Source organism: Chlorocebus sabaeus, chromosome 10 (assembly GCF_047675955.1).
Source record: "Chlorocebus sabaeus isolate Y175 chromosome 10, mChlSab1.0.hap1, whole genome shotgun sequence".
NCBI classification, from domain to species: domain Eukaryota; kingdom Metazoa; phylum Chordata; class Mammalia; order Primates; family Cercopithecidae; genus Chlorocebus; species Chlorocebus sabaeus.
The window spans coordinates 90,517,429-90,530,740 of NC_132913.1; the positions used below are offsets into that span (position 1 = coordinate 90,517,429).

A 13,312-nucleotide genomic window follows, 5' to 3' on the forward strand; every position below is an offset into this window, starting at 1 on the left:
GGATTACAGGTGAGAGCCACCATGCCCAGCCTGATTTATTTTAAATTGTATTTTTCATTTTTAAAACTAGTATATAGAAACATAATTTGTTTTTGTGTATTGACTTTTATATCCTTGTTCCCACATGTAGAAGGGAAAAAATTCAGTCTTTCACCATTAAATATGATATTAGCTATATGTTTTTAAAAATAGATGCCCTTTATTAAGTAGAGGAAGTCTTATTCTAACTCTACTTTGCTAATAGTTTTTATTACTGAATGGACGTTGACTTTTTTTTTTTTTTAAACATACTTTTACTACATCTATTTGAGGTGCTTGTTAATTGGCAAAGTACATAGGTTGATTTTCAAATATTAAACTAACATCATATTTCTGGCCTAAACTACCTTTGGTTGTGATTATATAATTAATTTTTATTTGTCTCTCTCTCTCTCTCTCTCTCTGTATTTTTTTGGAGAAACAGGGTGTTGCTGTGTTGCCCAGTCTGGAGTGCTATGGTATAATCATAGCTTACTGTAGCCTCAAACCCCTGGGTTCAAATGATTTTCTTGACTCAGCCTCCTGAGTAGCTAGGACCTCAGGATTGTACCATGATAAGCAGTGTATTAGTTTGTTCCCACACTGCCATAAAGTAATACCTGAGACTGGGGTAATTTATAAAGGAAAGAGGTTTAATTGGCTGATGGTTCCGCAGGTAATACAGGAAGCATGACAGCCTCTGCTTCTGGGGAGGCCTCAGGAGCTTTTACTCACGGCAGAAGGCGAAGCAGGAGCAGGACCAAGAGTGAGAAAGCCGGGAGGTGCTAACACTTTTAAATGACCAGATCTCTTGAAAACTCTGTCATGAGAAAAGCACCAAAGGGATGCTGCTAAACTATTCATGAAGGATCCGCCCCCATGATCCAGTCACTTCCCACCAGGCCCCACCTCCAACACTGGAGATTACAGTTGAACATGAGGTTTGGGTAGGGGCATAGATCCAAACCATATCAGCTGGCTAATTTAACAAAATGTTTTTGTAGATATTTTTGTAGATATGGCCTTGCTGTGTTGCCTCCAGACTAGTCTTGAACTCCTGGCCTCTGGTAATCCTCCTTCCTCAGTCTTCTAAAGTGCTAGGATTATAGTATATTATCCTTTTTATGTACTACTGCATTTGATTGATTTTTTGTTTAAAAATTTTGTATCTCTGTTCAAGAACAGTAAGGGTTTCTAGGATTTTTTCCCTTATATGTCTTGTATGGTTTTTGTCTTAGTCTGCTTTGATTGTCATAACAAAATACTGTAGACTGGGTAGCTTAAATAACAGAAATTTATTTCTCATAGTTCTGGAGATTGGAACGTCCAGCAGGTTTTATTTTCTGGTGAGATCTGACTTTGTGGCTTGCAGATAGTCACCTTCTTGCTGTGTCCTCACATGTTGGAAAAAGACTGTTGTCTCTTCCTCTTCTTATAAAGGCACTAGTTCTCTTTGATCAAGGCTCTACTTTTATGACCTCATTTAACTTTAATCACTTATTTAAAGGCTCTATCTGCAATACAGTCACATAGGGGAGGTGTTAGGGCTTCCACATACTAATTTTGGAGGTACACAGTTCACTCTATACCACTCGGTCCTTGTACCCCTGCCCAATTCATGTACTTATCACATACAGAATACATCCATTTTACCCCAACAGCCCTAAATGTCTTAACTTATTCTCACCTCAACTCTGTAAGTCTAAAGTTCAAAATCTTATCTTAATTTCTAAATCTATTACTGGTTAGACTGAAGTTACAATTCATCCTGACTCAAAATCCCTTTCCAGCTATAAACCTGTGAAAAGAAATAAGTTATATGTAACCAGAATACAATGTTGGAACAGGTATAGGATACATATTCCCATTCCAAAAGGGAGACAGTGGAAGGAATAAAGGGGTGGCAGGTCTCAGGTGAGCCTAAAACCTACTAGGGTAAATTCTATTAGGCATTAAAGCTTGAGAATAGCCCTCTTTGGTTGATACTGTGTACTCCATGCGCACTGGGTTGCCAGTGTCACCCCCACCCCAGGTCTCTGCAAGGGCCCCACCCATAGTGCTGTCTGTGAGGGCAGCCCCACCATTGAGGCACTGGGTAGGTCATCCTGGCCCACTGAAACCTGACCTGTGGTCCTACCCTTTGAAACCAAGGAAGAGGAAACAGCCTTGCCTCCTGGGTCTTTGGTGGGAGTGGCAGCCCTCATAATCTTTGAATTGCTTTCAGAGTTTTTCTTATCACACATTCAAACCGAATAGCTTTATGGTCTGGTCTATAGAATCCAAGAAGTCCAACAGTCTACCTTCATTCCTTCCCACTTTCTCTGTCCCCTTTAGTTCAAAATGGTAGTGCCTTTTCTGGTATAATCCCATATCCATTCCTGGCCTCGCTGAGCTGGCTGATTAAGTCCACTAGTTATACCCATGGTCTGTTTATCAGTCACACCCTCAGTGTTTTCTTTAGAATAAGCTTTCTTGTTTGTTTGTTTGTTTGTTTTTTGTAATTTGGATAGGCTGCGAATTTTCTAAATCTCAACTTCTGGTTCTTTTGTGTTTAACAGTTTCTTCTTCAGTTTATTTCTCTCTTCTCACATTGTAACTATAAGCAGTCAGAAGGAGAAATTAAGCTGCTCCTTCAACACTTTACTTAGAAATCCCCTTAGCTAAATACCCAGTTTCATTGCTTACTGCACATTCTACCTTCCACAAAACACTAGAGCACAGTTCAGCCAAGTTCTTTGCCACTTTTTAATAAGGATCGCCTTTCCAGTAGTTTTTAATAACATGCTCCTTATTTATGTTTGAGAGCTCAACAGAATTGCCCTGAAGGTCCCTATTTCCAGCATGCACCTCAAAACTCTTACAGCTTCTACCCATTACCCAGTTCTAAAGCTGCTTCTGTATTCTTAGGTCTTTGTTGTAGTAGCACTCTATTTCTTTGTAACAAAATCTGCCTTAGTCTACTTGGGCTGGTATAACAAAATACGATTGATTTGGTGGCTCAAACAACAATACTGGTCATATTAAATGAGTTAGGCAGGGTTCTGTTTTCCTCTATTTTCTGTGAGAGTTGGTTTGAGAATGCTATTATGATTTTCTTAACACTCACCAGCAGATCTGGACCTAGAGATTACCTTGTGGAAAGGTTTTGTTTTGTTTTTCATTGAGACAGAATCTTGCTGTATTGCTCAGGCTCGTCTTGAATTCCTGGGCTCAAGTGATCCTCCCACCTCCGCCTCCTGAGTAGCTGGGACTATGGGCATGTACTGTTGTGCCCAATGTGAAAAGGTTTTAAATTATGGAGCAAATTTATTTACTAGATAAAGGGCTACTCAAATTTTCGATTTCTTCTTGTGTTTGTTTTTGTAATTAATGTCTTCCAAGGAATTTGTGTTTTTCAACTGTATTATTGAATTTATTGGCATAAAGTTGTTCATAGTATTTCTTCATGTATCCTTCCTAAATCTATAGAATCTAGATTGATGTCTCCTCCTGCATTCCTGACATTGATAATTTACATTTTTCTGTCTTCTTTTTTCTTGATTGGTCTAGCTAGAAGTTTTTAAATTATATTGATCCTGGCACATGCCTGTAGTCCTGGCTACTTAGGAGACTGAGGCAGGAGGATCACCTTAGCCCAGAGGTTTGGGGCTGTAGTGCACTATGATTGTGCCTATGAATAGCCACTGCATTCCAGCCTGGGCAACATAGTGAGACCCTGTCTCTTAAAAGATTATATTGATCTTTCCAGTGAACTAGCTTTTGATTTCATTGATTTTCCTCTATTGTTTATTCGTTTCCTTTTTCACGATTTTTTCTATTATTTTTAATATTAACTCCCTCTTAATTGCTCTTCTTTTTCTAGCTTCTTAGGGTGAAAGTTCAATCTTTAATTAGATCTTTATTTAGACCTTTTTTCTAGAATGAACATGAATCATTACTTTAGTTGTGCCCCACAGATTTTGATATGTTTGTTTTAATTTTGTTTAATTAAAACAATTTTTTCTTCATTTGGTTTAAAATATTTTCAAATTCGGGAAATGTTGGTCAAAGGATACAAAATTTCAGTTAGGAAGAATAAATTCAAGAGAGCTACTACGTAACATTGTGAATGTAGTTAGTAACAATGCCTTGTATACTTGAAAATGACTAAGAGTAGCTAAGAGAGAGGTTACCACAAAAAAAGTTATGTGAGGTAATGTATATGTTAGTTTGATTTAGTCACAATGTATACATATTTCAAAATACCATGTTCATCATAAATGTATGCAATTTGTATTTGTCAATTTAAAAAGATTAAATTAATAAAATGAAAAGGAATGTATTGTTTAATCTGCAAGTGTTTGGGGAGTTTCCAGATCCTTTTTTCTTTCTTTCTTTCTTTTTTTATTTTTATTTTTTGACATAGGTTCTGACACTGTCACCCAGGCTGGAGTGGTCCAGTGGCACGATCTTGGCTTACTGCAGACTCCGCCTCCTGGGTTCAAGCGATTCTTATGTCTCAACCTCTCGAGTAGCTGGGATTACAGGTGCCCACCATCACACCCAGCTGATTTTTGTATTTTTAGTAAATATGAGGTTTCACCATGTTGGCCAGGCTGGTCTCCAATTCCTGGCCTCAAGTGATCCACCCACCTCAGCCTCCCAAAGTGCTAGGATTACAGACATGAGCCTCCACCCCCAGCCCTTTTTTTCTTTATGGTAAAAAAAGTGTATATTTGGAATTAACCTGATGGACTCAGTTTAGATGATCCCGGTTGTGTAGGCAATATCAAAAGCCTCATAGTCCGGAGGCAGTCTAACATATGCCTTCTCTCCAGCAGGCCTGATCAGGGTGTAGACCTTGGCCACATCATTGTCATAGAACTTCTTCGTGGCCTGTCTGATGAGTTGTTGGCCTTGATATCTACAGTGAACACAAGTGTTTTGCTGTCATCTTTTTCATGGCTGACTTAGTGGCTTAAAGGGATTTTGGTGCTGGCATAGTAGTCAAGTTTGTATCTTCTCCGAGTGTTCCTCTGAGGCTGTTTGGGCTGCCTTTGGAACCATGGTGTTTTGGGCCACCAAAAGGTGGTGATGTGCAGATTATATGTGTGTGGGGGTTGGGGTGGATGCCTTTTAGCCCTGCCTTCTTGGCCTTCATAACCTTGGCTTTGGCTTTGGCTTTGGGAGGGGCAGGGACCACCTTTCTTTTAATGCCATTTTCATGAAAAGGGTCTCCAGATAATGTTTTTTTTCATTACTTTCTAATATATTTCCATTATGGCAAGAGAAAATACTCTTTATGACTTCAATAAACAAACTCATTGAGTTGTATTTTCTTATTTAAATTTATTGAGTTCCACTTTTCATCATGAATAACATTCCTTGCCTTGATTAGATTTCTTGCCTACTTTGTCATATACTAATATAGCCACCCAGCAATCTTATGATGAGAATTTGCAATGGTATATGTTTTTATGTCCTTTTTATGTATTATCTTTCTGTGTGTCCACTGTGGATGAATGGAACTCTGTCATCTTCTAGCTCTGTGTAAAATCAGAGAATTACTCAGCTTACAGTTTCTTTGTAGTTTTTTGCCGATCTTGTGGGATATCACACTATTGTGTGAGGAGAGACACTGAGACACAAAGTGAGCCCTGTGCATATTTCTGGAGCACTTTCTCTATATAGCTTCCTCCACTCCAGTACTCTGCTTTACAAATTCCAGTTGCCTAGGCCTCTCTGAACTTTGATTTCTGTCTCCTAAACTCAACAAATGACTGTGTTCTTTTAAGGTTCCTCCTTTCCATGTAGTAGTTTGGAAAGTGTCTCCAAACAGGAATCTGTGTGATCCTTGTGCTTACTTTGTTTTCCTTCTTGTGTGTATCACAGTTCTGTGACCCAGTTTCTGGAACTGATTTTCTCCAGTTTTCTAGTTGTTTATAGCTGAAAGCCATGTGTAGTACCAGTTATTCTGGTATAGCTGGAACTTCTTAATTTTTTAATTTTAAGTTTCTATCCAGGTTACCTCAAAGCTGTTTCTTTTTGGTAACATTTGTTATTGGAAATAATTTTATTGTTACAGTCTTGTCCCAGTGTGTAATGACGTATGCAAAAGGATGTTCATAACAGCATCAAAAGAAAGGGGATAAAAAGCATAGCAATTTATCAAGAGAGAACTGGTTAAGTGAAGGTAACACATTGTAGTGGTGTATGCCTCTAGTCATTACAAAAAATGAATGAGGCAGATATATCTGTTAAGATGTAATAATGTCCAGGCTGGACACAATGGCTTACCCTTGTACTCCCAGCACTTTGGGAGGCTGAGGTGGGCAGATCACCTGAGCCCAGGAGTTTGAGACCAGCCTGGACAACATTGCAAAACCCTGTCTCTACACAAAAATACAAAAAATTAGATGGTCATGGTAGCGTGTGCCTGTAGTCCCAGCTACCTGGGAGGCTGAGATGGAAGAATCACATGAGCCCAGGCAGCCAAGGATGCAGTGAGCTGTGATTGCCCTCTAGCCTGGGCAATAAAGTAAGACCCTGTCTCAAAAAAAAAAAAAAAAAAAAGTAGAAAGATATAGTAATATCCAGAATGTATTAAGTTAAAAAGCAAAAAAAATTGATGCAGGAGTATATATATGTACTATGTACTTTTTTTTTTTTTTTGGAGGTGAAGTGTTGCTCTGTCACCCAGGCTGGAGTACAGTGGCACAATTTCAGCTCACTGCAACCTCTGCCTCCTGGGTTCAAGAGATTCTCCTGCCTCAGCCTCCTGAGTAGCTGGGATTACAGGTGCCCGCCACCACACCTGGCTAATTTTTGCAATTTTAGTAGAGACGAGGTTTCACCATGTTGGCCAGGCTGGTCTTGAACTCCTGACCTCAGGTGATCCACCCGCCTCGGCCTCCCAGAGTGCTGGGATTACAGGTGTGCAAGGTGTTGTGGGTTGAGGAATAGATTAGAGGGAAACTTATATTTCCTTGTCAGATTTGTTTGTTTTTGTTTTGTTTTGTTTTGTTTTGTTTTGTTTTGTTTTTTGAGACAGTTTCGCTCTTGTTGCCCAGGCTGGAGTGCAATGGCGTGATCTCAGCTCACTGCAACCTCCGCCTCCCAGGTTCAAGTAATTCTCCTGCCTCAGCCTCCTGAGTAGCTGGGATTACAGGCATGCACCACCACACCCAGCTAATTTTTTTGTATTTTTAGTAGAGACGAATTTTCTCCATGTTGGTCAGGATGGTCTCGCTCTCCTGACCTTGTGATCTGCATGCCTTGGCCTCCCAAAGTGCTGGGATTACAGTCATGAGCCACTGCGCCCAGCCCCTTGTCAGGTCTTTATGCTGCTTTTTCTTTGTTGTATGCATGTATAGCCTGTTTTTTAAAAAATAAAATAAAATAAAATAATTTATACTTTTAAAAGAAAGCTTACTATTGGTACCAGAATTTTAGAACATTAGCCCTGGAGTGGACTCAGGAAATCTTTTTGTCCAACTCTTTCATTCTGTAGTGGACTAGTTATGGTCAATTTTTACTAATGAGAGGTCTGATAGTCTTAGTAAAGAGACGTCTAGGCTGGGCGCAGTGGCTCACACCTGTAACCCCAGCACTTTGGGAGGCTAAGGCGGGAAGATCACCTGAGGTCAGGAGTCCGACATCAGCCTGGCCAACATGACGAAACACCGTCTCTACTAAAAATACAAAAATTAGCTGGGTGTGATGGCAGGCACCTGTAATCCCAGCTACTCCAGAGGCTGAGGCAGGAGAATTGCTTGAACCTGGGAGGCAGAGATCGCAGTGTCCTGAGATCGCACCACTGCACTCTAGCCTGGGCAATACAGTGAGACTCCATCTCAAAGGAAAAAAAAAAAGACGTCTAATTTTATGCCAGGTTTGAGTTAGTTTCTAGCCCTGTCAGTTAGTAGTCATGTGACTTCAGGCAAGATACTAACTTCTGACCTTCCTTTTGCTCATTGATAAATGGGGCCAAATATCATCCTTATATGGAGAATTATGAGAACTCAGTGAGACGACGTGAATACCTAAAATGCTATCTGGTAGATGACTTCTCTTTTCTTTTCCTAAGACAAAATGCATATCAACCTTGGCTTTTAACACAGATTAGCCTTTTCACAAGTAGTTCTTCGCATTTGCATCAGACATTTCTTAGAGATAAATCATATTGTGAAAGACAAATCTTATTTATTTATGTGTGTGTTATATTTACAGAATGTTTTCAGGAAAGTGAACATCTCAAGGAAAGTCTTAAATGTTGCTTATTGCATCTTTTTGGAGCCATTGTAGCCGGTGGGCAGGTAAGGAAAGTGCTGAAATTTAATATATACAATGATAATTAACAGTGCAAAAAGCTTTCCATGGATTGTTCAGTATGTTCTTTGTCTTTTTATAATTTCATTCACCATACAAATATTGAACTTATATATTGTAACTAATCTGCTTCTTTTATTTTCCAAAAAACCTAAGTAATATTTAGCACTGACAATAAAATTACTGAATAAATAAACAAATTTAACAATTTTTGGTATTGTAAGTTCTTATTTATGTTAGCTTTTCAAGCACTAGTTTTTATTTCAGATGATAGAGGAAGTCAGCCTCTTCAGTCCACTTGATGAAATCAAAGTCTCGTAGTTTGGTTTCTAAAGACACCAATTTATTCACTCTCCTGTACCTATAATACTGAATGTATTTTTGTAAGTTTATATATTTTTTTCAACAAATCCAAGTAGTGATATTTACAGAAAAGAATTTCTAGTTTTTGTTTTTTTTTAAGGTAAGCATCTAAGTGCTGTCATAAACTTTTCTGTTTTTGTTTTTTGAAATGGGATCTCATTGTGTTTCCCAGGCTGGAGTGCAGAGGTGCGATTATTGGCTCAATGCAACCTCTGCCTCCCAGGTTCAAGCGATCCTCCCACTTCAGCCTCCCAAGTAGCTGGGGCTACAGGCACACACCACCATGCCCAACTAATTTTTGTATTTTTAGCAAACATGAGATTTTTGCATATTACCCAGGCTGGTCTTGAACTGCTGGGCTCAAGTGATCTGCCCACCTCGGCCTCGCCGAGTGCTGGAATTACAGGCGTGAGTCCCCCATGCCCGACCACTGTCATAAACTTTGAATATAAATTCTAGTTGACAAAAGGATTATAGTTCAGAAAGTACATTCTTATACATGTGTTTTCTTAAACCACACAGTTTAGATCAGAGGTTCCTAACACTTGTTGTACTTTTTATACCACACATCCCTTTGGCAATCTGATAAAGCCCTTTGTCAGAATGTTTTAAATGCCTCAAATAAAGGAAACCAATTATACTGAAATGCAGTTACTAAAATATTATAAAACAAATCTGTGACATAGCAATATGTGCTTCTTTATAATACATTAAATTAAAAAAGCTATAACAGCAAGTCTAGAAACTAATGTAACTTCCAAGAAGAAATTAGCATAAATGATATTTTGAGAGACTGTAACAGCTATAATAAATGAAAATGCATAAAATTTTTACTGATGACAAAATCACAAGTTTGTTTTGTTTTGTTTGTTGTTGTTGTTTTGAGACAGGGTTTTGTTCTGCTGCCCAGAGTGGAGTGCAGTGGCTCTATCATGGCTCACTGCAGCCTTGACCTCCTGGCTCAGTCAGTTCTCCCACTTCAGCCTCCTAAGGAGCTGGGACTACAGGCACATGCTACCACACCCAGCTAATTTTTGTATTTTTGTAAAGACACTCTTTTGCCATGTTGCCCAGGTTGAGCAATTCCTAGCTCAAGCAACCTGCCCACTTCAGACTCCCAAAGTGCTGGGATCACAGGTGTGAGTCAACTGTGCCTAACCAACAAAATCACAAGTATTATTTCTATTACTGTGCTTTTGTTGCTTACATTTAAATTTGAAGGAAATACTCAACTTTAGTTAGAGATTAGTAGAAATTAAGATACCTGTTTTTTTTCCATCCAAGTTTATAGATCTCCATAATTCCCTCCCTCTATCCCTCTGTTTCTTTCTCTATTTTAGGTCGAAAGTTTTTTTTTTGAGACGGAGTCTCGCTCTGTCGCCCAGGCTGGAGTGCAGTGGCCGGATCTTGGCTCACTGCAAGCTCTGCCTCCCGGGTTTACGCCATTCTCCTGCCTCAGCCTCCCGAGTAGCTGGGACTACAGGTGCCCGCCACCTCACCCGGCTAGTTTTTTTGTACTTTTTAGTAGAGAGGGTTTCACCGTGTTAGCCAGGATGGTCTTGATCGCCTGACCTCGTGATCCGCCCGCCTGGGCCTCCCAAAGTGCTGGGATTACAGGCTTGAGCCACCGCGCCCGGCCAAAAGTTTTTATCTTCTCTTTTTTAACTACCAGTTTTTTCTTTCACATTAAACATTCTCTTACTAACATCAGTGTACTATGTTCTTAATATTGTTGAACCAAATTACATATTTAAATTATAATTTTAAAAACTTAGAAACCTGTATTTTTTAAAACTTAAGTAAATGTTATTTAAAATACAAAATTATGCCAATAATATACTAGGCATATTACCTTATTATTTTGGGCATTTAGGAGGAAATCCTTGTCTACATTCAGGAGATCAAGACCATTCTGGCTAACACAGTGAAACCCTGTCTCTACTAAAAATACAAAAAAAATTTAGCCAGGCATGGTGGCGGGCGCCTGTAGTCCCTGCTACTCGGGAGGCTGAGGCAGGAGAATGGTGTGAACCCAGGAGGCAGAGCTTGCAGTGAGCCGAGATCGTGCTCCGTCTCCAAAAAGTAAAAAATAAAAAAAGAGTTTCCTGTCTGTTGGTACTGATGCAATTCCCCTTTCCTCCTTGTTTTTGCTCTGTTTTGTTTTCTCTCTGTATTATCATTTTCTTTTTTTCATTGAATGGCCCTTACGCTCAATGACCTTTTTAAAAAAATATATTTATCCTTTTTATCCTTGTACCTTGTTAGCCTCCAGAGCACTACTGAAATTTCCATTTCTTAGTTTTATTTGTCCTGTCCTTTTTAATTTTTGGCACCTAGCCAGAGTCCCTAGTTAGGTTTCCAGGTGGACTGTTTGACCTTCTCCTCTTCCCCCTAGTAGAAGAAAAGAGTCTCCTTGTAGTGAGAGGGGTGGTGACCAGAATCTTGTTTTTCAGTGTAAGTTTGCTTAATTACATTCCAGTATTAGCTGATTTCCTTCGTTTGGGTCATTATCTCCCCATTTCTATCATTTCTCTACTACAGTGAAAAAGTGAATAAGTATACAGGAATGAAAATGGAAGTGGCATTGTTATGACTAATGTAGAAATTGATTGGATTGCCTTCTCTTTTTGAAAACACAGAGACTTGTTCTTGTTAGTGCCTAGGGGTAGTCAAGCCCCAAGAGACTTCCATAATGAAACCTAACACTAAAATCAAGTAGATACTGGAAGTCCAATTTATTATTTTATGTACCAAAAATCCTTGTGATCTAGGCATAGCTATAGTGGGATTTATATCAAAGTTGGAAAGTTGTTTGTTGAATATGGCATTAGTACAAGGGTGTTTAGATGAATTGAATATATAAAAGCTAAAGAATGGTCATGATGTCATAAAGATCAGAAAAATCAAAGTCTGATTACTGGTTTCCTTTCCCAAAGCATCATATCTGGGCTTCCCATTGGCGTATTTGAAACCTGTTCTGTTTTGTGTTATGTTAAAAACAAAGATTTTGGAGCCAGACTGGCCTAGGTTTGAGTGTACATCTCTAACTAGTTGTGTGACCTTGGATAAACTAATTACATATGTTTTAGTTTATTAATTTATAATACAGAAATAGTAACATTTATGGGGTATTTTTAAGGACTAAGTGACATAATATATATACAGCACTTAAAGTATTTGTACTTTTAAAAAGTAAGTAAATAACAGTTTTATCAGTTAGATCTGTGATTTGCTGTATGTAGCAGTTAATAAAATTAAAACAGCTTAAGTTTTCTAATTAAAAACAAAGTAATAAACAATTCAGAGTTAATTTGGTGCCTCTAAGATCTTCAGGGACTCAGTTTTCTTTTGAATGTCAATCGGTCATGCTTACTATTCTGTTTCATGCTGCAAGATAGCTTCTAGAGTTCTGGCCATTATGTTCACATTTGGGGCTCTAAGATAGAGGGGGTAAAGAAGAAGGATGCAAACGGCATGTGTCAAGTATCTTTTAAAGAGATACTGAGGCTGGGCATGGTGGATTACTCCTACAATCCCAGAACTTTGGGAGGCCAAGGTGGCAGGATCTCTTGAGCCCCAGAGTTCAAGACGAGCATGGGCAATACAGGGAGACCCTGTCTCTATAAAAAAGTTTTGTTTTTAATTAGTCAGGTATGATGGTGCACACCTGTGGTCCCAGCTACTCAGGAGGCCAAGGCAGGAGGATCACTTGAGCCTGGATAGTTGAGGCTGCAGTGAACCGTGATCATGTCACTGTATTTCAACGTGGGTGACAGAGGAAGACCTTGTCTGAAAAAATAAAAAACAAAATAAAGAGGTACTGAAAAGCTGACACTCCCTGTCTTTTGATCTAATTTGCCAAACTTGGTCATATGACTGGAGAAGGAAAACATGTCCACATAAAAAATGTAATATAACTTGCTTCCTTGGCCTCCTTAGCAGCAGGGGAGGCTAGGAAATGTGAATTTATTCTGGGTGACCATGTGTCCAGGAAAACATCAGTTTCTCTGAATCAGGAAGGTAAAGGAGATTGAATGTTGGGTGGGCCATTAGCAGTTTCTTCCATAGTAGCAATTATTGTTGTTGATATTATGTATTATATTGATAATTATTGATGAAAACAGTCCTTATGGCTTAAGTGCTATTTCAGATAATTTTGCATAACTATGTTCTGTTTCATTATGTCGTAATTTGACAATTTAGGGCAATACATATTGTTTATTTCTGTGTTTTTCTGGTCACCTTGACATATAGCTACCAATTACTTAGTGTATGGAATTTCAGAAATATGTTTGTAGAATCAAAACCAAACCAGTCATCTTATATATTTAAATCAGTTGTGATAGATTTTCTGTAACCAACCTGAAAACCTGAGAGACACTTAATCGATTTGAGGTTGTTTTTTATTTGTTTCATTTTGCCTAAGAAATCCAGGTTTAGGCAATTCTGGGCTGGTACAGTAACTCAATAAGAACATCAAGGACTGAGGTCCTTCAATATTCCTATTCTTTCTGTAGCCTGCTACTTTAATCTTGTACTTACTTCTTCATGATATAAAGGTGGCTGCAAGCATTATGTCTACATTCTAGACAGGAAAAGGTGAAAGGCCCAAGGGCAAAGGGTC

General features: G+C 38.8%; 1 protein-coding gene across 5 annotated transcripts in view; it reads left to right on the forward strand.

Annotated features, from left to right (window-relative positions):
* Positions 1-13,312, forward strand: part of NBEAL1 (neurobeachin like 1) — a 212,748-nt gene that overhangs the window by 59,905 nt on the left and 139,531 nt on the right. For all 5 annotated transcript variants that reach the window (XM_038001729.2, XM_073019947.1, XM_073019948.1 and 2 more), the window contains one exon: positions 8,227-8,312. In XM_038001729.2, the coding sequence (XP_037857657.2) occupies positions 8,227-8,312 (86 nt within the window). The remainder of the gene's footprint in view (positions 1-8,226; positions 8,313-13,312) is intronic.